The 21,807-nt window shown below is 55.5% G+C and overlaps 1 protein-coding gene and 2 long non-coding RNA genes across 5 annotated transcripts; 2 read left to right on the top strand and 1 right to left on the bottom strand.

Moving 5' to 3' along the window:
- Positions 1-1,185: 1,185 nt before the first annotated feature.
- On the bottom strand, positions 1,186-18,109 carry MMD2 (monocyte to macrophage differentiation associated 2). Its single transcript, XM_064726402.1, has 7 exons — positions 17,798-18,109; positions 6,210-6,291; positions 5,416-5,576; positions 5,263-5,337; positions 4,888-4,989; positions 4,533-4,602; positions 1,186-4,089 (listed from the first exon to the last, which is right to left on the bottom strand). The coding sequence occupies exons 1-7, from the start codon at positions 17,842-17,844 to the stop codon at positions 3,883-3,885; spliced, it is 744 nt and encodes a 247-aa protein (XP_064582472.1). The 5' UTR covers positions 17,845-18,109; the 3' UTR covers positions 1,186-3,882.
- On the top strand, positions 10,042-15,361 carry LOC135454376 (uncharacterized). 2 transcript variants are annotated; one of them, XR_010442099.1, is made up of 3 exons: positions 10,042-10,281; positions 14,340-14,410; positions 14,531-15,361. It is a non-coding gene; the product is annotated as an uncharacterized LOC135454376 (long non-coding RNA). The 2 variants fall into 2 exon arrangements; XR_010442098.1 differs by having other exon boundaries at positions 14,340-15,361.
- LOC135454375 (uncharacterized) lies at positions 16,667-20,891 on the top strand. Of its 2 annotated transcripts, XR_010442097.1 has the most exons (4): positions 16,667-16,831; positions 16,995-17,294; positions 18,489-18,726; positions 20,347-20,891. It is a non-coding gene; the product is annotated as an uncharacterized LOC135454375 (long non-coding RNA). The 2 variants fall into 2 exon arrangements; XR_010442096.1 differs by lacking the exon at positions 20,347-20,891 and having other exon boundaries at positions 18,489-19,869.
- Positions 20,892-21,807: the final 916 nt, after the last annotated feature.

Consider the following 21,807-nt stretch of genomic DNA (forward strand, 5'->3'; position numbering starts at 1 on the left):
AAGTGGCTTTGATCATCTTGGTCTAGAGGAAGGTGTCCTTGCCCAGGGCAGGGGTTGGAACAAGATGAGCTTTGAGGTTCCTTCCAACCCAGGCACTTCTAGGATTCTGTGAAATTGCCAGGAGCAAGCCAGGCCGGGCTCTGCAGGCAGCAGCACCTCAGCTGCACTGGCTGGCTTTGGCCAAACAGGTTTTATCAAAGCAGCTCCAGAGCTGACCTGGAGACTGCTGGGGGTGCACACAGGCTGGTGCCTGGCAGGGGTGAGGGATGGATCATTACTGCACTGGGCACTTGTTCAGGGTGAGATGGTCACTGTTGTTCTGCTTCCCTCAGTGAAAATGTCTCCTTTTGGTTAAGGGTGTTTCCCTGTCCAGGGGTGCTCTGGGTGGGAAAGCAATTCTGCCACCCAGACACCCTCTGGGAATGACAGCACCAAAGCAAAGCAGAGTCAGGAGTGCTCCCAGTCCAGCCCAATTGCCAGCAGCACAGCAATGATGGGCGAGGTGGAAGTTGTGGGTCAGGTTTGGGGGTGAGTTCAGCTACCCCTGGAAGCAGGGAACCCTCCCTGGCTCTCTGGGAAAGCTGCTGAGCCTGGGGGAATGCAGGCCTGTGTAATTATGGCACAGAGGGCAGACAGGGCTTGTGCAGAGCCCAGGCCAGGCAGCTCCCGCATGGGGCAAATTCCCCCTCTCCAAGAGGAGCCAGTGCCCACAGGAGAGGCTGGTGGGGTCAGCAGGGAGCTGTGCTACCCCCTGCCCTGTCTGCCACAGATTTTCTCCTCTGGGGCTCTGGCATCCTTCATCCCCTCAGTGCCAGCCCTGGGGCTCCACTCCTCAGCCTCTGACTCAGCCACAAGGAGGGGAAAGGGCTGGAGCAGGCTGTGCTGAAGCTGCCATGGTGAGATGCTGCTGATGAGCCTTCAGCCAGCACCTCAGGGCACAGGGGCACTGCCAGCAAACTCACTCATTGATTGATTTGTTTGTTTGTTTGTTTGTTCAGCAGCTGGCAGTGCCATCCCTGCACCAAGGTGAGTCAGTGCTCAGCACCCCAGTGCCATCCCTGCAGGTGGCTGAGTGGCTCCTCTCCTCACCAGGCAGCAAAGCCACGTGGGATGAGTCAGACAGAAAATGAGTTTATTTCCAGATGCTGCAGGGGAACTAATTTTGATTTAACAAGCAGGCAAGAGTGAGGTATCTTGAGTTTTTATTTCGATCCTACTCCACAGGAAACAACATCCACTAGAGTTATCTTCCTTACATTTGTTTGTATTTGACCCAATACCGTGTTAAATATAAAATACTGATTGAACAAGGATGGATGGTGAAAAACATGAGATGATAAAAAGATCCCTCGAGCCCTCCTCCAGAAACATCCTGAATGTTACGAGTCATTTAAAATTAGTATAAAACAGGAGGACAATCCAATCACTTGCTCTGTGCCCCCTATGCTTTGCAAGGGGAGGATTAAGGAGCAAGAGGAGAGGGGGAGCCTCTCTCTTACAGAGAAGCCCACTCTGCAAATCCAGGCTGAAGGCAGGGAGGCAATGTTCCCAACAGAGCCTGGACATCCACTCCTGCTGGGTGTCCTGCCCTGGATTTTCAGCAGGAGACTGAGATGAAGCAGCCCCAGAAAGGTCCTCTGGCACCTCTCTGTGCCTCAGGAGCCCTCGGGACACATTTAGGGCCCAAAGACCACAACTGGCAAAAGTTTCTGAGATAAATCCCTTGGGGTGAAGCCCAGGGCGGTATCCCTGGGCATCCTCAGCCCTGCCAGGGACATTGGCCTGGGGCTGGCAGTGCTGTTTGCCTGCTCTCACCCCAGGGTGGCTCCCCATGGTGTTTGGGGACACGGGGAGCAGAGCTGAAGCTGTCACTGTGCCCTGGGGTGGCTCTGGGGACCTGCTCCCCCAGAGCCAGGGAATATTGAAGCAGGACTTTGTGCAGCTCTGGCTGCTCTCCAGGTGCTTCACGGGGTCCTCACATGAGCCCTGTGAGGTAGGTCAGGGTCTGCACCCCCATTTTACAGATGGGGAAACTGAGGCACAGAGAAGGGTAATGACTAGCCAGACAGGAAATATGGCATCTCCCATCCTGGGAGCTCTGCATCCTGCCATTCCAACCCTGGATGTGCTTCATCAGCTGCTGGTTGCTCACAGCTCATCCTTCTCCACCTGCAGCAGGTGGCAGGGCCAGGGCTGGGCAGAGCAGCAGCAGAGTCTGGGCTCACACCAGCTTGTTCCTCCCCATCCCTGAGGCCACCCATCACCCCAGGACGGCCCCAGCCCAAAGAATGCTTTGGGCACAGAGCCCCAGCAGCTCCACACCAGGCTGGGGTGCCAGGGACAGCTCCCAGAGCCTTCTACAGGAAGCTCCTGCCTGTGGAAGTGAAAACCCAGCAGATATTTTTGCCAGCCTGACAACCACAGGCACCACATCAGGAGGGGGTGAGCATCCAGATGTTTCCTCTTTGGTGATGTGCTGCACAGTGGCACAGCCCTGGAGAGCCAGGCCTGGGGTGCCACAGGCTGGGGGCCCTCAGCTCTGCTCAGCTCCCTGCAATGCTGCTGGAGAAACAGGAGATGTGGGGTGGTGGCCACAAATCTCCTTCACTTGCCACGTGGTGCCAGAGGCTGCAGCTGTGATTAATCAAAGGCCAAAAAGAGGTGATGGGCAACTGATTCCTTTGGGGCTGGTGGGGAAGGTGCAGGCACAGCCCAGCACACACCACCACACCCTCCTGGCTCCAGCAGCTCTGCCAGGGTGTTTGGGGAGCAGGATCTGGTGTGGTTTTGCCATTCTGCTGCTCCCAGCAGCTGGATGGATGTTCCATGGTTAGGCATCTGAAAACTGAGCATCACTGGGATGTCTCCATCGCAGCTCACACCCAGGCTTCGTGTGGATGCATTCCTGCCCTGCAGCAATCCTGGGAATGCCAGGAATCTTTCCAAAAGTGGAATTAAATCTGATGAGCAATAGGTTCATCAGCAAATGGGAGCAGAGAAGGCAGGTAGCCCCGTGATCCCAGTCCAGGGAGGATCTCTTCCCTCCCTCCAGGAGAAAGGGACTCCCCTGGGCTCACCCCAGCCAGGGAGGTGCCAGGAGCTGGATCCCAGCTCTGCTCCCTGCTGAAGGCACACGTGCAGCAGGGCCTGGGAGCTGGGCTGTGCTTCAGGCTGCCACTGGCACCAGGCTGGAGAGGAAAACCGAGCACTCCCAGGAGAAAATGTCCACAGGGGATCCCAGGGATGTATGGATGAGTTGTGCACTTCACATTGGCTTAGAGAAAGGCTTTCCCAGTGCTCAGGGACTGGGATGCCCTGGAAGAGATTCAAGTTTCAATCTCTTGTAAGGCTTGTTGAGTATGGACCATCCCCTCTGGGGCTTGGGATGGAGCTGTTGATGCTGGCAGGGCTCAGGACGATTTAGGAGCCAGACCAGGTGGTGCAGGGGTGTCACCACATCCCTCTCCACCACTGGGGCTCTCCCCTCACCCTGACTCCTCCAGTCCCCTCAGTGGCACATCTAGGGACTCCAGGAGCCAAACCCAGGGTGTCATAGCTGGGGCATGTGAGGCCAAGGTTCCCAGCCCCGTGGGATGCTCAAGACCAGGTGAGTGAGCAAAGCTCCAGTGAGTGGTCACTCCTACCACCCACAGCCCAGTCACTCACTGTGTTCTGAAAACTTTGCCTAAAAAAATAAACAGTTCCCGAGCTTAAAAAAGAAAAACATTTAAAATCAACTTCCAGGCTGTCCTGTCTGTGCAGGAAGGGCACCAACAGCTGCTGTCCACGGGGCCAGGGGGTGGGTTGGGGCGAGCCCACTGTGTCCCCACTGCCCTTTGTGTCCCCATGTGCCAGGTGGCACAAACAACGTCTCTAAGGCTTCTACCGAGGGGAGGTTTTGGTGTCCAGTGCCCCAGGCTGGTACAGGTACCTCCAGATGGCATAGTAGTGGGTGCCAGCTCCCATGGCCACGAAGAGGTGCCAGATGGCGTGGGCGAAGGGGATGCGCCCGTCGCTCTTGAAGAACACCATGCCCAGGCAGTAGAAGAAGCCACCAGCCACCAGCTCCAGGAGGCCGTCCCTGTTGGGCTGGGGGCAGGCAATGCTCAGTGAGGCCAAGGCAGGCTGCCCTCTCCCCCCACCCCACTGAGACCAGAAGGGGTGTCCAGATGCAGCTCTGGGCTCCTCTGCCTTCTGCTACACCCTCCTCCCAGCAAGGCAGCAGGGACCCAGCAGCCCTGGGAGAAATGGAACTAGATGGTCTTTGAGGTCCCTTCCAATCCAGACCATTCTATGATTTTGTGATCCTACAATTTTCAAACAGAGCCCAGGAAGGAGCTCTGGGAGGGATGCACATGATGCTGCCAGGCACCCAAAGCTCCTTCAAAACCAAGGTGAGCCACTCACATCAGGGATGGCTTTATCCCTCACACAGCCTGGAGAATGCACCAACCCACAGGAGACAAATTGCTCTGAGTTTTCAAACCCCTCCTGGGATTTGTCCCTCAGGCTGAGTCCAAGTAGGGCCTTACCATGGAGAGGATGACCAAGGCGGGGAAGAAGCCCATGATAACGTAGCACACCAGCTCCACCAGCTTGTACCTGCGACAGACAGACAGAGATGCAGCTTGGAGCAGGGAGGTTGAGTTTTGTGCTTGACATTTCCACAGCAGTGCTACGGGGGAAGGGGTGGCAGTGCCATCACAGCAGGTCCCATGTCCTCGTGAGCGGACTGGCTTGGGACCTGACACTCCGGGGTGACATTTGGGGCTGTTGGCTTTTTATTTGGTGCCACCACGTGGAGGAAGGAAGGAACTCGTGGCAGCAGTCCCTGCTCCTGGCCCGGGTCCCACACGCCCTCCAGCCCGGGGGGGCGCAGGCACTCACCGCTCATGGAAGAAGAAAACATAGACGGTGCCGATGGATGCCATGATCCAGATGATCCAGCGCATGTGGGATGCCCAGGGACCCAACTCCCGCAGGTTCAACCTGCAAAACCAGGGCTGTGGTGAGGGGAGTCCAGGGCAGCAGCCTGGACTGGGCTCAGCCCCTCACCCCCGTGGCTGTCCCACCACAGGGTGTTCCCAAATTGTAACTTCAAGAGGCTGGAATCCATAGGATGGGAAGGTGTTGTGGAAAGGGGTGAGGTACAACCTCAAGAAGAAGCAAAGCCAGAGGGGGAAACTCTCTTTGTTGGAACCAGGATGATTTTTTTCCCCTTCATTTGGGCCAGATGAAGGCCCCCAGCCACCAGCAACTCACCAGGGAGCGTAGGAGGCGGCGATGAAGAAGTAGATCACCATCCTGTCAAACATGTGCAGGCAGTGCTCCACAGTCCTGCAGGACAGAGAGACAGGTCACAGTACTGGGGACATCTGAACCCTCTCCCCCTCCCCAAGCAGTCAGAAATGGTACCTGAGATGCCTCTTCTTCCAGGAGATGGTGTGGAAGATGGTGGAGACAATGAAGAGGCTGGACAAGCCAAAACCATAGATCCAGGCTGAGATGGTTTCCCACTGGTCATCAGAGAGGATGTAGAGGATGGAGCTGCCAAGGATGCTGGGCAGGATCCAGAGCTGCAAGGGGAGGCAAACCCACTGTTGACTCTCTGCATTTCCATTGAGCAGCTACAACAGAGCCTCCACTTTTTTTTTAGGTGTTTCTTTAGCTTCTGGTCAAAGCTGCCACCCCTAAGGGGCAGGCCCTCCCTGCATGGTGCAGCTCCAAAATAGTTTGTCCAGAAGGTAGGGAGGAGGAGGAGGAGGAAGGCACAAGGAGGATGACTGTCTCTGAGTCATCTCCCAGGACTCAGAGTGGGAACTGTCAGCTCCAAAAGAAACCCTGGTGGGGGGAGAGGTCCCTCCCACTGCTACCCAGGCAGCCCCATTGGCACCTGTCACAGCTCTTGCTGTGAAACAATCCATTTTCAGGGAGCTTTGAAAATAATCCTGCCCCACCAAGCCCACAGCCAGCTTCCCCAGGGACATGGGGCCACAGGGGGGGAGAGCAAGGGAGATGAAAATCAAATTCCCATGGCAGGAGGAGGGAGAACATCCCAATCCCCAGAAGCACACAGAGCACGTCTGCCTCAGGCTCTCAGTGACTGCCCCTGGGCTGAACACAGATATTTTTGGGTGTCCCTTGAGGTTCCTCAGTGGATCCTCAGAGGGATGAGCACCATCCTCCCTCACCCAGGGACAGGGACTCACAGCATGGGTGGCAGTGTTGGCTGCATGCTCATATTCCGTGGGCTGGTACCTGCAGTTGGACGGGACACGGTGATTCATGAACCTGCAGAGAGAAGTGGGGAGAGAAACACTCTCAGGAGACAGGGATGGAGCAAAACCCTTCTGGAAGGGCCTGCTCAGGGCCTACCATGGCTCAGCTTTGCTCCAGGTGCCCTGCAGAAGGGACACCAGGGCACAGCGTGTCCATCTGGCTGTCCCCAGGTGTTGCTCAGCCATTGCTGAGGCTGAAGCAGCTCCTGTGAGCAGAAGGCAGCAGCCAGCTCTGCCAGTGCCTGTGGGCAGAGGTGGGAAGAGCCCCAGCAACAAAGAGGGTACACAGGGCAGAGCTGTGGGACCCCAACCCATCCAGGGGTGACACCTTCATGGCCAGCTCCAAAAAGGGTATCCCTGCAAGGCCTTTGGTTTCTGGGTACCACCTGCATCTCCCTCCTACCCCCAGGGCTGCATCTCCCATATGAAAAGCCTACTGCCCTCCCTTGGAAACCTGCATCTTTATTTCTGTTTCTCAGTCTTAGGAGGCAGCAGCTTGCTCTTGGTGTTCACAGGAATGTATTGATTTCCCTGCTGGACCAACAGACAGAGATAAAAAACAGTGCCACTGCATTTCTGGGTGTGTAACAACAAATTAAATGTGCATAAACAACAGCTCTGAGCACAGCCTCATCCACCACCCTCTTCTGGCAGGAGACAGCAGTGGAGCCTTAGCAAAGGGAATGAGGAGCAGGGAAATGGAGAGGGTTCCTTCCCTGCTCCTCAAATTCAGGGATTTTAGGACTTTTCCTGCTGTGGCTCAGATCAGAGAGGCTGAGCTGCAGGGCAGGACCTGGGCTAATTGCTCTGTGACCCTGCTTGCCCCCAGCTCCAGCACCATCTGCAGCCCTTCACAGCTGAGTTGTGCCCAGCAAAGGGGCTCAGGGGCTGGCACGACCTTGCTGCTGGGCACAGGGTGATGCCCCAGGCTGGGATGCTTGGAAAGGCAGGAAATGTCCCCTCTCCCTTGGAAAGGCAGGAAATGTCCCCTCTCCCTGTCCCCAAGCCACCCACGCCTGTGTGGGTTCCTCTGCCATCTCCTGCCTGAGCCACTGCCTGTTAAAACTGAGCCAGGATGGATGAAATAGCTCAAATGACAAGGATTTGGTGTGGGGGGAGTTGTGCAACCACAGCAGGGTGAGGGGAGCCCCAGCAGGTGACAGTGACAACCCCCAGAAGGGCCCTGTCCCCAGCCCCTGCTCTGCCTCCTGCCCAACCCTGGCACTGTGGCAAGAGATTCTTGATCCTCATCACCAAAAAATGTCTGGAATTAAGGGGGGGAATGGAGGGGCCAAGCTGCCACTGCTCTGTTCCCCAGGGCTCACAGGGGGCTCAGCAGGGCTGGGAAGAATCTGGGCACCCCTGACGACATGGCTGTGCCCAGAGCACTGTCACCTGCACCCCAGGGATACCAGGGATGCCCTCCCCATGCAGCCCCAAGGGCTGGCAGGGCTGCCTGTGCCGGAGCCATGTCCCCCTGGCAGGAGGAGGCTGCTGTCCCCAGCGTTGCCAGGAGACTGTCCCCAGCTCCCCTCCACTGTCTGCTTCCCTTTATTTTCCCTTTTAATAACCAGAAGGAGGGGGAAGAGGGGAGGCCAGACGTCCACATGACGTCACAGTTGCTGAGGAAACACGTTCAAGGCCTTTTCCTTGGATTTATTGATTTTAACAAAGCCTGCTCCATCTTCCCTCTGCTCTGGCTGGTGCTGTTCACAGCAGCAACACAGATCCAATTCCACAGATCCAATTCCACAGCCCCTTCCCCAGGGCTGGGGGACTCCCAGACCCTTTGGGACGGTTTTTCTGGGGTGTAAATATCCTCCCTAGCTCTGGCACAGGGTAGAGAAGCTGGGAAGGACCACCCAAGCCATGTCCATGTCACAAGGCTGGAGAGCATTTATGTTCCTGCAGCCCAGAGCTGTGCCCACAAACTCCTGCTTTTCCCAGAGGGACAACAGCCTTGAGGAGAAACCTTTATTTTTGGACATGGGGAGAGATTGCTTTTATTTTCCTGCCCTGCTTTCTAGTAAGCATCATCCTGTGGATGGTGGGAATGGAGCATCAGGGATGTGGGATCTGGTGGGTCAGCCTGAGCCCCATTTTTGGGACCTGCATTGTGTTTTGGGGCTAATTTGGCACATTTCTGTGGTCCTCTATGGTCTTGCTTTGCCAGGGTGGGAAGAAGGGAAGAAGAGAAGAAAGGGATATAGTTACGTTTTTCCTCAGGAGGGCTCATGGGGGATTCTGAGCACTCCTGAGGGCACCAAGAGAACCTGAATCAGTCACTGCATGGTCACCTCCCTCTGTAGAAATGGGAGCAGCTGGTGTTGGCACATCTCCTGGCAAGGCAGGATAAGTCCCTTATTTCCCCTTATTTCCAGTGGTGCAGAGGTCACTTCCTCCCCCACTCCCCCAGGATTTTATGGACCAGCTCACGCCATCCCTGTGCACGCTGGCATGGATGCAGGGCAGGGCACAGGGAGCCCTGCAGCATTCCCAGCCTGCAGATAGTTGCCATAGCAGTGTGCAGGACCAGCTCCAGCCTGGACAGACAGGTGGATACACTTGGAAGCAGCACTGGTGATTGTTGGGTGCAGGAAGGCACCAGCAGGTGCTCACACACCACTGGGTGCTCCAGTGCAGCTCAGCAGGTGCTTCAAGGTGGCAAATCCAAGAGACAGAAAAGTTCAAAGAGCAGGATCATGTTCACTCCCAGGGATGCTGTGTGGGAAGCAGGGAACCAAAGGGTTCCCGGGCACCATCTCCTCCTGGTGCTGCTCCTGGCACACCCCTACAACTGCTGTATGAAGAGGGGGCTGCCCAGGGGTTATTCACAGCAATCCCAGGGTTTTTGCCTGCCCTGCTTGTGCCTGCTTTGCCCTGGCCCCTTTCCCAGGGAGGGAGCCTGAAAAGGGCCAGTACAGCAGCTCTGGCCAGGGAAACAATGAGCCCCTTGTCCCTGGGCAGAGTGCAGAGCTGCCTTCCCAGGCCTGCTCCTTTCTCCTGCTGTTTCTCCCACTCTCCTGGGTTGGGGTGGTTTTTTTAATATGGCTTTAGGGGTTCTTACTGAGTTTTTAAAAGACTTTTATCCACCAACAAAATTCCAGCCTCCAAAATCCTGCAGATCTGCCTGGCTCTTGCTTTGCCAGGGTGGGAAGAAGGGAAGAAAGGGAAGAGTTAAATTATTCCTCATGTGGGACTCTGAGCTCTCTTGAGGGCACCAAGAGAACCTGAATCAGTCACTCTATGGTCACCACACACTCACTGAAGCAGAGCCATGGGACACTTGCAGGAAAGCTGTCCCCTGCAAACATGAGGGGAACGGCCCCAAAAGAGACCCCAGCCAGGCTGCAATTTGGGACAGATGGGATTTAGCCTTGCCTTTGACACAACTCGCTGGCTGGCCTCTGACACATCTCTTCACATCCCTCTCACTCCCCTTTCCCCTCTCTTCAAGTGAAGATTATAATTTTGACATCTTTTAGGCAAGCCAGTGGTGGATAATGTGAGGAAGGTGTAAAATCACCACAAGATGTGGATGGGGAGGTGTGAGCTGGGCTTCTGCCCTTGGAAAGAGCTGCTCCAACACCTGCCATAAATCAGGCTGTGCATGTGTCTGTGTGTCTGTGCACTGTGGGCTGGGTGCCATGGGGACAAAGGAGCAGTCAGCAAGCCCAAGGTCATCCCAGGTGATACAAATTTCCCCAGAGCAGCTCACCTCCACAGGTTTCACCTGCAAATGGATTATAAAAGGGCTGGGCTTGCTCAGGAGTTGGCCAGAAGCCTGTGGAGATGGATTTGCTGTGTATTCACCTCCTGCCCAAGGAGCTGGGGCTTCTCCAAGCTTGGTTCCTTGTTGGGCAGTTCTGGGGATCTGGCTGCAAAGGAAGAGAATTTCTCCTTCCTCTTGTGCCTGGATGTCACAGCTGCTTTAGAAATAACAGAGGAAGATGCTGGTGGTGTCAGAGAGGAAGGATTTGCTGGGTGTTGATCAGCAATGGAGGTAAGTCCTGCTGGGGCTGTCCCCTGCTAGAACAAGGGTTGTGATGCCTGAGGTGTCAGGGATGGAGCAGATGTGTCCCTGCAGGGCAGATCTCACTGTCTCACTCCTCAGGGCCTGGCCTGGGGTTGCTCTGACAGCCCTGAGGCTGCACACCCAGCACAGATGGCAGGCTTGGTCCTGGGGCTCACGTGGGAGCTGCTGTGGTGGCATCCCCTAAGCTGGGGCTTGGCAAGGCCCTGCCTCTGATCTGGGATCTGCTCATGCTCCAGCTGCATCCCTGGTAAGAGGCTTCAATCCCCTGAGCTCCTGTGTGGTTTGTAATTAGCTGAGTCCTGTGTGTGCTGGCGTGGGGCCTGGCTGTGTTTGTGTCCAGCTCTCCACCACAGGGCCCACAGGGTGCAGGAGCACAGGGAAATCCCACCTGGAGCCCAGGAGATCCCCCAGAATTTACTGCTTTATCCAGCCCAGGAGCTTGTGAAATCCTGCTTTTTCTTCCTACCCATTGACATGGGAATGTTTGCCATGGCTGCTGTTTGTGTCCAGCTCACCCACCACAGGGCCCACAAGGTGCAGGAGCACAAGGAAACCCCCATGGCCCACCTGGAGATCCCCTAGACTTTACTGCTTTATCCAGCCCAGGAGCACTTGTTAAGTCCTGCTTTTCCTTTTCCCATTGACATGGGAATGTTTGCCACTGGGAAGCAGAAACACCAAGGCTGGCACTGCCCAGCAGTGCCATCTGCAGTGCCACCCACACGGGCACGGGTGGCACCTGCTGGGGGCTGGATCCTCCCTTCCATGCCCATTCCTCAGAGCTGCCTGCTCCCACGCTCACAGATGGTTCTTTGCTTTGCAGAGCTGGGCTGGAGCAGCTCCTGGGCCAGGCCTGGCCTTGGGCCCCTCCTGTGACTCCCATCCATGGGAGAGAGGGAGCAGAGCAGGACAGCTCAGGGGTTTCTTTTTGTCACGCTTCCTAGCACAATGAGCTGGCAGCTTGGGCAGGGAGCAGGAAATAGAAGGGTTTTTATCTAAGCCAGCATTTCCCTACCTTTCTCATGGGTAAATCAGCAGATTTCTGGAGTAACCCACCCAGATTCCCCCAGTGCAAGCCTTGCTTCCACAAAGCGAGTCAAAAGGGGCAGCAGATCCAATCATCACCCATCTCCTCATTCCTCCCATCCCAGTTTTGCTCATTCCCAGCACTCTGAGCACCCTGGGCTGGCTGAGGACCATGCCCTGGCACTACACAGCCTGCACACCCTGAGAACCCATGAGCAAGGGCTGCTGCTGACTCAGAGAGGGGCCCTGTGCTCAGCCAGGTCCGTGCTGTCCCTGGCTCTGAGCCACAGGCACAGGTGTCCCCTGAGGAGGCACAGAGGAGGCAACCCCTGACACACCTCAGAGGGTGCAGGAGGGACTGTGCTGCTCTTCCCCTGACTACCAAGGGCATCCAAAATTCCTTTCTTGCTCAGGGACAGCCATGGGATGCTCCAAGCCAGGCATTGACCATTTCTGCACCCACCAGAGCCCCTGTACACCCAGCAGGATTTGATTGGTGGTACAAACACAGCAGTAATTCCCAACTGTCCATATTCCCACCCTGTGGGCAGGGATATTTCTTTTTCTCCCCAGCTCTCTATGTAGATGGTATCTCTCACTCTTCCAAGGTAATTCATGACCCTGCAACCACAGCAGAGCTGTTTGTTTATTCACAACAGATGGGATCGGTGAGTGTTTCCCAAATTACTTTCTGAGCTGGGACTTCTTGTTTCATTTGGTACTCATGAGACATCCAACAACAGCTGATTAGTCACAAAATGACTCTGATGTCCCAGGTGTTTGGTGAATGTTGGAAGGACTGTTTCCAGAACTGCAAATCCTCTATTATTCATTAATTTCTTGTTTGGAAAGTCATTGTGCATGTTCCTTGCTGCCTTGCCTTGAGCAGTGGGATAAATCCCGAGCTGGCTCTGCCTCTTTAACTGCAGCAGCCCCAGCAGTGAGTGTGACCACTGGATCCTGTGCCTGCTGGCACAAGATTTGGATAGTTTGAGGGCTGGAGCTTTCCCAGCCTCTCACCCTGACAGTGACTGCGAAATACATGGGCAGGTGAGCAGTCCCAGGTTCATAAAACCTCCCCACAGCATGGCCTGACACACAGCCAGGTCTCACTTGGGATTCCCAGATGCTGCTCAAGTACAAATCATATCTGTAAATTATTCAGCAAATGCCTCTGGACAGCAAAGGCAGAGAAGGGAAATCATGTATTTCACCAGCCAAGCATGCAGCTAGTAAGATTTCCATTAGTATTACTTACAACAGAGAGCAGGGCTGTGTCTAAAACTGCTGCTCAGCATAGAAAGGAGCCAACTCCTTGCCCTGACCTGATGATCTCTTTCTGCATAAAATCCCTTCCTCAGCAGCAGCAAACCTGGGCTGTAAACTCAAACAGGAGCACAGAGCTGACTCCAAATTCTCCTGAAGGTCAGCACTGCTTGGCTCAGCTCAGTGGTCCCTGACTCATCCAGCAGGAACGTGACACCTGTGCTATCGTGTTATCATGAGAGGCTCAGTGTTATCACAGAGAGCCCCTCTGGGCTCCCTCTGCATGAAAATGTTGAGTTTGTCACACCTGGAGAGACCTGATCTGTGTGTTTGGCCATGTCTGCTCTGCCTTTCTCAGATCCAGCCCCTGGCAGCAGCAGGATCTCTGGAGATTAAACTGAACTCCTGGTGCAGCTACAGCCAGGCACCCCTCAGGAGTGAAGGGCTGGAATAAGTTGTGCTTTTTTCCCTTCCTTTCTTTGGGAGTTGTACTTGTTGGCATGGCTTTGTCTGGCTGTGGAGCTGGGGGTGTGGGAAGGGAGGAGGAGGAGGGAGGCCAGCTCTGGCAGAGCCCCATTTCTCACAGTCACTGACCTGCAGGGCTGGGCACTGGCTTGAATTTCCCATGGGTGGTGTTGGCTGCTGCCTCGTGAAGCTGGACACAGCAAACTGTGCCAAAGAATCACATCAGGCTGATATCCAACACCAGCTGAAGGAGGGGAAGGATCATGTGTTTCCCAGGCTGTCCTTGCCCCAAAAGCACAAGGCTTGGTTTGCCCACTCATGCACACCTTCAGTGTGCTGCTCCCCGCCTGAGCCTGTCCTGCTGGGTGCCCCAGCCCTTGCAGAGGATGGAACAGGGCAGTTTGAGTGGATATCCCACCAAAAAGGCTGCTCTGAGAGCTTGCTGCCTTCCAAACACCTGGCTCCCATTATGCACCCTGAGGTAACTCCCACTGGTGCCATTTTAAGAGTGTATCTGAGCCAAGTTGGCCCCACAAAGCAACCAGCGTGGAAGTGGTTGGTAATATCAGCTGATCCTGCTTTCCCAGGCATTTTGGGGGCCCCATCTCTTGGAGCAGTGATCAGGGGTTTCTGTCTGCTCAGCTGGGGACAGACTGACAGATCCTGATGGGGCTGGTGCTTGCAAGGTGAGCAGCCCCTGCCTCTGGAGGAGCTTCAGGCTGTGCTATCAACACTGAAAGCATTTCCCTTCTCACTGCTCCATCCCACATGGGCTGTGGGGGAAGCAGAGCTCTTGGAAAGCATCTTGGAGTGTGTGGGAGCAGGAGAGGGCTGCTCATGTTTTCATGGCAAAGCAATGGAGAACAGGTCCTCCCAATGTGGTTGCTCTGTCCAGGCTGCCAGCCTGGCACTGGTTTCCTTGTGTTTGGAGTCTGAGCACCCCAACATTTCCTATTCCTGCTGGTTCTCCTCTTCCTGTCTTGGCCAGAAGTGCTGGAATAGCTGATCAATATCTCCTGGCTCAATAATTACAGGTGCAGAGAGAAATAAGGAAGGTCTTCCCACCTGTTTTGCCCCAAATTCAGAGGATTTGGGTTTGAGCAAAGGTAGAGTTCAGACCTCCATCCCCTCATGCTGGTGAGGAGGTGGCAATGCCTGCACTGCAGGCACAGGGACAGTAGGACTGGACCATGCACCTGCAGAGACCCCCACAGAGCCCCTGAGATGTTAATGTGGATTTTCCCATTCTCTTTGTGTTCCCCATGCAGGGCAAGCCAAAAAAGCACAGCAAGATTTAGAGCCTTTACCATGGACAACCCCAAGGAGCTGCTATCAGTCTGTGAGGATGATTCAGTGCCCTGCAGCTCCCAGCAGAGCCCTCTCCAGTGCTGCTCCAGGGAGGCTGAAGCTGGCTGGGTACAGCAGCTCCCTGATTAATCACATTTCCTTCCAATTACAGCTCTGCATGGCCAAGATCTGGGAAGCATTCAGGGAACTAACTGCTCAGCCCCATGGCAGCTACGTGGGCAGGAAGGACCACACCGTGTTTGAGTTAAAACTGGGCCAAAAGAGGGTCAAAGCTGGTGGTGAGGGTCAGGGAGGGTTTGGTTACCAGGTCAGTGTAACCTGACCAATGAGCCCAGAGATAAAGATGCAGCTTGGTCTGAGCTGTTGGTCTGGGAGGACTCAGCACTGTTTTGGTGAGCTGGGAGGGAGGAATAACCCTGTGCTGGTTGGATAAAGCAGGAGGAATCACATCTGCTCACACTTGGTGCTGTGCTGGTGTTGTGGTTAAATCCATCCTGTGGGGCAGGAGATGGACATTGCCTGTCAGGGCTGTGAGTGGCAGGGAAAGCCTTGCAGCAACGGAGCTTTGAAACTCCATTTCCCCACGGTGCCAGTGATGGAAGAGCCTCCCGGGCCCCGGAGCAGAGTAGAAACCACCGAGTTTCTCATTTATAACCTCAAATGGCACTGCCTGCACCCTGCTCCACCACGGTAGCGGCTCCTCCCTTTGCTTCCTTCCCCTCTGCCCCAGCTCTGCATCTCCAAAGCCTGGCCAGGAGGGATTTGGAGGCAGCCTGGTGTCCCTCCTGCTCTGAGTTTTCTCCTGGCAGTTCACAGAACGTTCCCACATTGATCACAGCTTTTCATCTCTTTGTTCTCACACAACAGGTCTTTCATCACCACACTGTGTTTTATTTATTCCTTTTGGTGGGTGTATCAATGGCCAAGTTCCTCCTTTCTTGGTCCTGGCTCAAAATTAGATAAAATGACATGAAAAATGAAGCCTGTTCCAGGCTTTTCCTCCACAAGGAAAACTTTGATATTTTTTGGTTTTTTTTTTTTCAAGGAACACCATAAGCAAGGCCACATTCTCTGAAAAGATGTTGCAAGATGGAATTGCGGAATTGCTAAGGTTGGACAAGACCTCTAAAAGATGGAGTCTGACCATGAGCCCAGCACTGCCATGTTCACCCCTAAACCACTTCCCCAGGTGCCACATCCCCATGTGGTTTTGACAACTTCCAGGAATGGTGATTCAGCCACTTCCCTGGGCAGCCTGGTTTAATCTTTCCTAATATTCAATCTAAACTTCCCCTGGTGCAGTTTGAGCCCATTTTGTCTTATCCTGTCCCTTGTTCCCTGGGAGCAGAGCCTGACCCCCACCTGGCTGCACCTCCCTGTTAGTGAGTTGTGGTCCCCTCAAGCCTCCATTTTTCCAGGCTGAGCTCTCTCAGCTGCTCCTTATCAGACTTGTGCTCCATTATCTTTCTCTGGGTCTTCTCCAGCACCCCACCACCTTTCCTGTAGTGAAAACTGAGCACAGGATTTGATTCTGCTGCCTTGAAGGACACGTGCCACCATGAATCCCCTGGCTTCTGCTCGCCCCAATTCCCACCTCAGAGCTCCCTGAAAGAGCATCCCTGGCACAAAGGAAGGAGCAGCTTTAGGGTTTCTTTTGGGACATGCCCCAGCAGAGCATTTCCATGGAGAGCAGAGCTGGTGTACACAGAGGGAGGGGGGACAGGGATTATCCCACTGTTATTTTTGAGCCCTGGGCTAAGAGGATCTCTGTGATGATACAGGAAGCCCTGGGTTAACATCACATGCTGGTGATTTTCTTGGGGTGAAAGCCAAGGGAGCTCCCATCTCCTGCTGCTCCCCAGCCAGCCCTGGCACACAGTGAGAGCTGGAGGATTGATTCCCTGTGGATCTGCCCTTTTCTGTGCCCCACAGCCCCTGCCCTGATTGTGGGCACCATCCCTGTAATGCCCCATCCCACTGACCAAGCTGTCTCCAGAAAGCACCACCACAAGGCTGGAGAAGGCTGATTCAGGATAAATCAAGCAACACGTTGGCAGATGGGCTCTGCTGGGGGGGACTGATGTCATGGAGCAACCCCTGATCTGCTGCCCAGCTCCCAAAGAGCCTCTGCACCCCTGCCATGGGGTAAAGGGGTGGTTTTCCTCCTGCTCTGGGGGCACAGAGCTTTGCTCAGCTCCGTTTCCCCCAGCTCTGCCCTTTGCATGCCAGCAGGGTGGGGGAGTGAAAGGTGGGGGTGTGAAAGTCTTGAATTCTCCATTTTCACAGGGTTTTGTACCAGGCACATTGTGCGGATCTGCTGGGCGCCTCCTGCCTCTCCCCCAAGCAAAGGTTATCAGGAGGCAGCTACAGCCTCCAAGGGGTCTTTGAGAAAGTGGCCACGTTTCAGACAGGTTTTGGAGATGCAAGCATGGATTTTCCCCACGGGACACCTGTAAGGAAAGGAGCTGATGGCCGGAAGGGGTGGGAGGATGCTCTCCTGTCCTTACCCAGCTCAGACAAACATCCCTCAGGGATCATCCTGCCTGGAGCAGGCGACAAACACCATCACCACTTCTTTTCACACAACTTTTTCTCTGGTATCTACCCCCTGACAGGACCACGGGGAATCTGGAAGTGGCAGCACAGAGCTCAGTGCCCTCAGGAGCTGTGCCAGTCCGTGAGACCCCACACAGGCACAAAAACATCCCCAGGGAGCTGGGAGCACAGCCTGTCCTCGGTGCAGGGCTGGGCACCCCCGGCAGCCGCTGTCCCCACCTGTGCAGCTGCCGGTGCCACCTGCCTGATAGCGGGCAGGTGCTGTCCCCGTGTCACCTCCCAAAGGCCACACCTGATCCCGCAGCCGCGCGTGTGGCCAAGCGCCCTCTGACCCGTGCTCAGCAATCCTCCCGGCACAGGTAACACCGGGAGCTTTCCTGCTGCACCTCAGCTCTCCAAACAAACCCCGGCTGCTGCTGGAAAAGCTCCCTGGGGATTTCATGGAGGGAGGGAAGGATCCACCGCCCGTGCATCCCGTGGGGACCCTGTTGAGCCTGCGGGTCCAGGCTGGCAGAGCCGGCCCGAGGGGGTCTCACCGGGGCGCAGAGGGACCCTGGATCACACCGGTCCCTCCATGGGGGTTCGGAGCCAGCGTTAGGGTGGTCTGTCCCCTCGGGAAGGCAGGATCCTGCCATGGGAGAGCCGCGGTGAAGTTAGAGCCAGCGAAAGGCTCCCAAGGATGCTGAGAATCCTTTAGGGATGCAGAAAAGCAGGTAGCCGAAAGCCCAGCCCGCACTTGCCCTGTGCTCCGAGGCACTCAGCAGCTCTCCAAGATCCTTTCGGGCTCCATCCCCGCCGAGCCGAGCCCGGGGAGGGCTCGGGGCTGTCCGGGGGTCGGGGACCGGCGCAGCGATGGATTTACCTGGCGTAGCGCGTCTTCTGGAAATCCAGGAGCGGGGACGCGAACATCGCGGCGGTGCCATGGGGGTCCCGGGCAGCGGCGGCTGCTCAGCCCCGGCCCGGGGGGACGGCACCAACTCGGCGAGCTCCGGCTGCCGGCGAGGAGAAGGGGCGGCCGGTCCAGCCCAGCCCGGCCCCGGCCCCCTCCCGCCCCCTCGGCCGCTCGGGAGAAGCGACACGGGCAAAACAAAGGCGACCTCCGGGAGGGGCGAGCCAGCCCCGCTGCCGCCCTCAGATGTGCAACGAGGAGGAGGAGGGAAAAAAGAAAGGGGGGTGTGGGGGGAATCCCTTCCAACTCTTGCCGGCCACAGCAACCTGCGCGATCTCCCTCCGCCCCCCGGCAGCTTTAAGCACAGCTAAAAATATCCCCCACCCTCCCCGCTGCCACCCCCGGGGGATCAAATAGCAGCAGATTTGAATTGAAAATGTGATTAAAGCATCGGGGAGGGGGAGAGCGCCGAGCGCCGCCAGTCAGACGCTCCCCCCGGTACCCACTTGCTCCCCCCGGCCCCACTGCCCGCGGCTGGGTCCCCCCCGAGGGTCCCTGAGGCATCTCTGCCCACCCTGGGGCAGTGCCATCCCCAAGGAGCTGGTTTGTTTGGCTCTGCGTTCATTTATTTGGTTTTAATGATTTTTTTCCCGTTGTTTTCCAGAAGCTGGGGTGGGTGGCTCTGCCACCATCGCTGCGTGTTGTCCCCTGGGAGGGGGCACAGCTCCAGCACCCCAACACCATTCCCTGCTGGGGAGAAGGGGGACAAAGCAGCACGGCAGCAAGGCAAGGATTAAGGACCCCAAAATCAGCCCATCTCCATGGCAAAGCCTTCACCCCTCCCTCCTCTTCATCACTCAAGCAGGCTCCTACGGGAGGTGACATCCTGAGGAACATCTGAGGTTGGGCAGCTCAGAGGGGAGATACAAAAGGTGATGTGGGCTTGTCTGGGGTAGATTGGTGTCGTCCTTCATACAGGGAGCCTCAGGCCAGCAGCTGAGGGACAGAAAGGAGAGGTCAGCAACACCTGGAGGAGCAGAGCCTTGGTGACCCCAGCAGCACCTCTGCTTCTGGAGCTGTGGCAATGGGGCAGCTGAGGACATCCTGATGGGAAGGGATGTGCTTGGATGGCCACTTCCATGGGAAATGGAGCACACACAGCTCTTCCAATAGCCAAAGCAGACCAAAAGGAAGGAATCCTTTAATTCAAGGCATGAATTAATCCTGGCACCCTCTGCAAGCCCTTCCAAAAGCAGCTCAATCCCTCAGGGGTGCTGCAGGTTCAGCAGCATTGTGGGGTGTCCCCCAAGCACACCAGAAGCACCCCAGGATCCAGCAGCAGGTTCAGCCCTCCTGCACGATTCCCACTGTGGATGGAATACACCAGTGGGGACCAGGAAAGGTCCAGGAGGTGCAGAGGCAACCAATAAACCCCATTTTCATTAGGATATCTGGGACAGCCAAGGCCTGACTGAGAGTGGCAGGTCCAAGCTGAGATGCAGAGTGAGATCATCTCTGAAAAACTCTCCCACGCTCTGCCACTTAGCCAGGAAGGGTTTCTTTCAAATTCCTTCCCCAGATGATGAGCTCTGGCAGAGCCTATGCCATGGTTCTTGTGCCCTGCTCTACCTGTTCTCTGGGCCTTAAGAGGAGAGGAGGAAGAAAGGATGAAAAATCACATTTACCAAAATAACCCCCATCCCCAAAGCCCCCAGCCCACAGCTGAGGGTGCTGGCAAGGGACACCTGAAGCAAACCATCCATCCCAAAATAGATCCATCTCAGAGGGCAAAAGGCAAATTGAATGAAAAATAAGTTACTATTTTTGAAGCCTGAATCCAGTTGTTATGGCAACCAAAGCCTGGAGCATCGTGCTGGGGAATGGCTCCAGCCCCAGCAATGCCTCCAAACCTGGCAGACAGGGAATCACAGGGGCTGCTCCAAGCTGGGGTGGGGAGATGTCCATGCTCACAGCACCTGTACCCCACTGGGATGTGTCCCCTCCCTGCACAGCAGCTCTCCTCAACTCTGCCCACGAGCCCAGCTTGTTTTTCTTTCCTCTCCCATCCCTGGTGCACTCCCTACCTTGCAAAGATCTGAGTAATTGTAAGGAGAAATTCCAATATTCTGGGGTACCCTGAGTACAGTTGGGTTTTTTTAATGTCACCAAAACAGGGTGGAGTTTGCAGAGTTTTCCTTTAGATGAGGAATGGCTCATGAAGCCCGGGGATGTTTTCTTCCCTCATTCTGATCTCTTCTCACTGGTGACCAGTGACAGGACCTGAGGGAACAGCTGGAGCTGTCTGGGGAAGTTTAGTTTGGATAGTAGAAAAAATTTTTTTCCCCAGAGGGTGGTCAAGCACTGAACAGGCTCCTCAGGGAATGGGCTGGGTGAGCTCCAAGAGTGTTTGGACAACGCTCCCAGGCATGGGGTGGGATTGTTGGGGTGTCTGTGCAGGGCCAGGAACTGGGCTCTGATCTTTGTGTGTGTTCCATCTCAGGATATTTTGTGATTCTCTGCAGGATTCCCACATCTGGAGACACCTCTGTGCACTGTCCCCTGAGGAAGGGTTTGGGGGATCCCAGCGGGCAGTGTGAGCCCCCACACCTGCAGGGATGGCAGCTCTGGGATCCCATTTCCCCAGGGAAGGGACATGCACATGGAACTGCCAGAGCCAACAGGTACAAAAACAGACAATTTGACATTAAAATGTGCCATCAGCAGGGGAAGTCTCCCTGGAAGAAAAGAAGCTCTGGATGGGTAGGAAGAGCTACAGGACACATGGATGTGCTGGCAGCAGGGGTAGCAGAGGCAGAGGTGACTGTGGGGGACAGGACTGGCTCTGGTGGGCATGGCAGGGTGGGCACAGGGCAGCAGGGAGCTGGGGCAGTGGGTTTGAGCCCTTTGGAGGGGTCTCTGTGCCAGCAGCTGGAGGTCCTTCAGCCTCCATCACCCCACACTGCTCCACTTGTGAACCCTCTGGAGCCAGATGGCCCCAGAAGCATAAAAACCCAGCACCTGGTGGCTCATATTTGCGAGATTTACCCTTTTCTGTACTAATCCCTTGATGTTGATCCCATTTCCAAAAATGACTTTTTCAGTTCTAAGTGGAGTTTTTTTGTTGTTGCTTTTGGTGAGGGTTTTTTTGGTTTTGTTGGTTGGTAGGTTTTTTTAGTTTTTTTTTTTTTTTTTTTTTTTGTGGTTTGGTTGTTTTATGTGGTTTTTTTGTCTGTGTGAGTTTGGGGCTCTTTGGTTTTTGGGTTTTTTTTTTTTTTGTGATTTTGGTTTGGTTTTTTGTTTGTTTGTTGGTCTGTGTTTTGTTTTCATTTTTCCCCTTGCAATTTGTGTTATCCACTAGACCAGGATGCTCAATTCAGCCTGGCCTTGGACTCTGCCCGGGCTGGGCGGGAGCATCTGCAACCTGTTCCAGCACCTCACCACTACCACAGTAAAGATTCCCTCTGTGTATCTATTTCCCCTTTCAATGTGATCCCATTCCTCCTTTCCCTCTTCCTACAAATCCTGACCAAGAGCCCATTCAGACACTGAGATCTGCTCTGATATCTCCACGCAATTTTCTCTTCTCCATCCCGAACAGCTCCAACTTTCTTTTTATTTTTCCTTTTTCCCAAGTCATCCGCTGAGCCTCGGGGACATCCCGTGGCACGGAGTGGAACTGCACAGGCACGGGCGGGCGGGAACAGCGCGGGGCATGAACGGGGCCACCGTGCCCGGACCGCGGAGCCAACATCGTGACCGGGGACAGCGGGGCCACCGGGCTGGGACCGCGGTGCCACCGTGAGCGGGGACAGCGAGGCCACCACTGTAACCGGGACCGCGGGAATACCGTGACCGGGGATAGCGGAGCCACCGAGCCCGGACCGCGGTGGCCGCGCTCAGCCCGGGGACAGCGGGGACCCGCCGGGGCTCCGTGCCGCACCCCGAGTCTCCCATCCACCGCCAGCCGCGGCGGGCCCTTCTTA

This window comes from Zonotrichia leucophrys, chromosome 14 (genome assembly GCF_028769735.1).
Source record: "Zonotrichia leucophrys gambelii isolate GWCS_2022_RI chromosome 14, RI_Zleu_2.0, whole genome shotgun sequence".
Lineage (NCBI taxonomy): Eukaryota > Metazoa > Chordata > Aves > Passeriformes > Passerellidae > Zonotrichia > Zonotrichia leucophrys.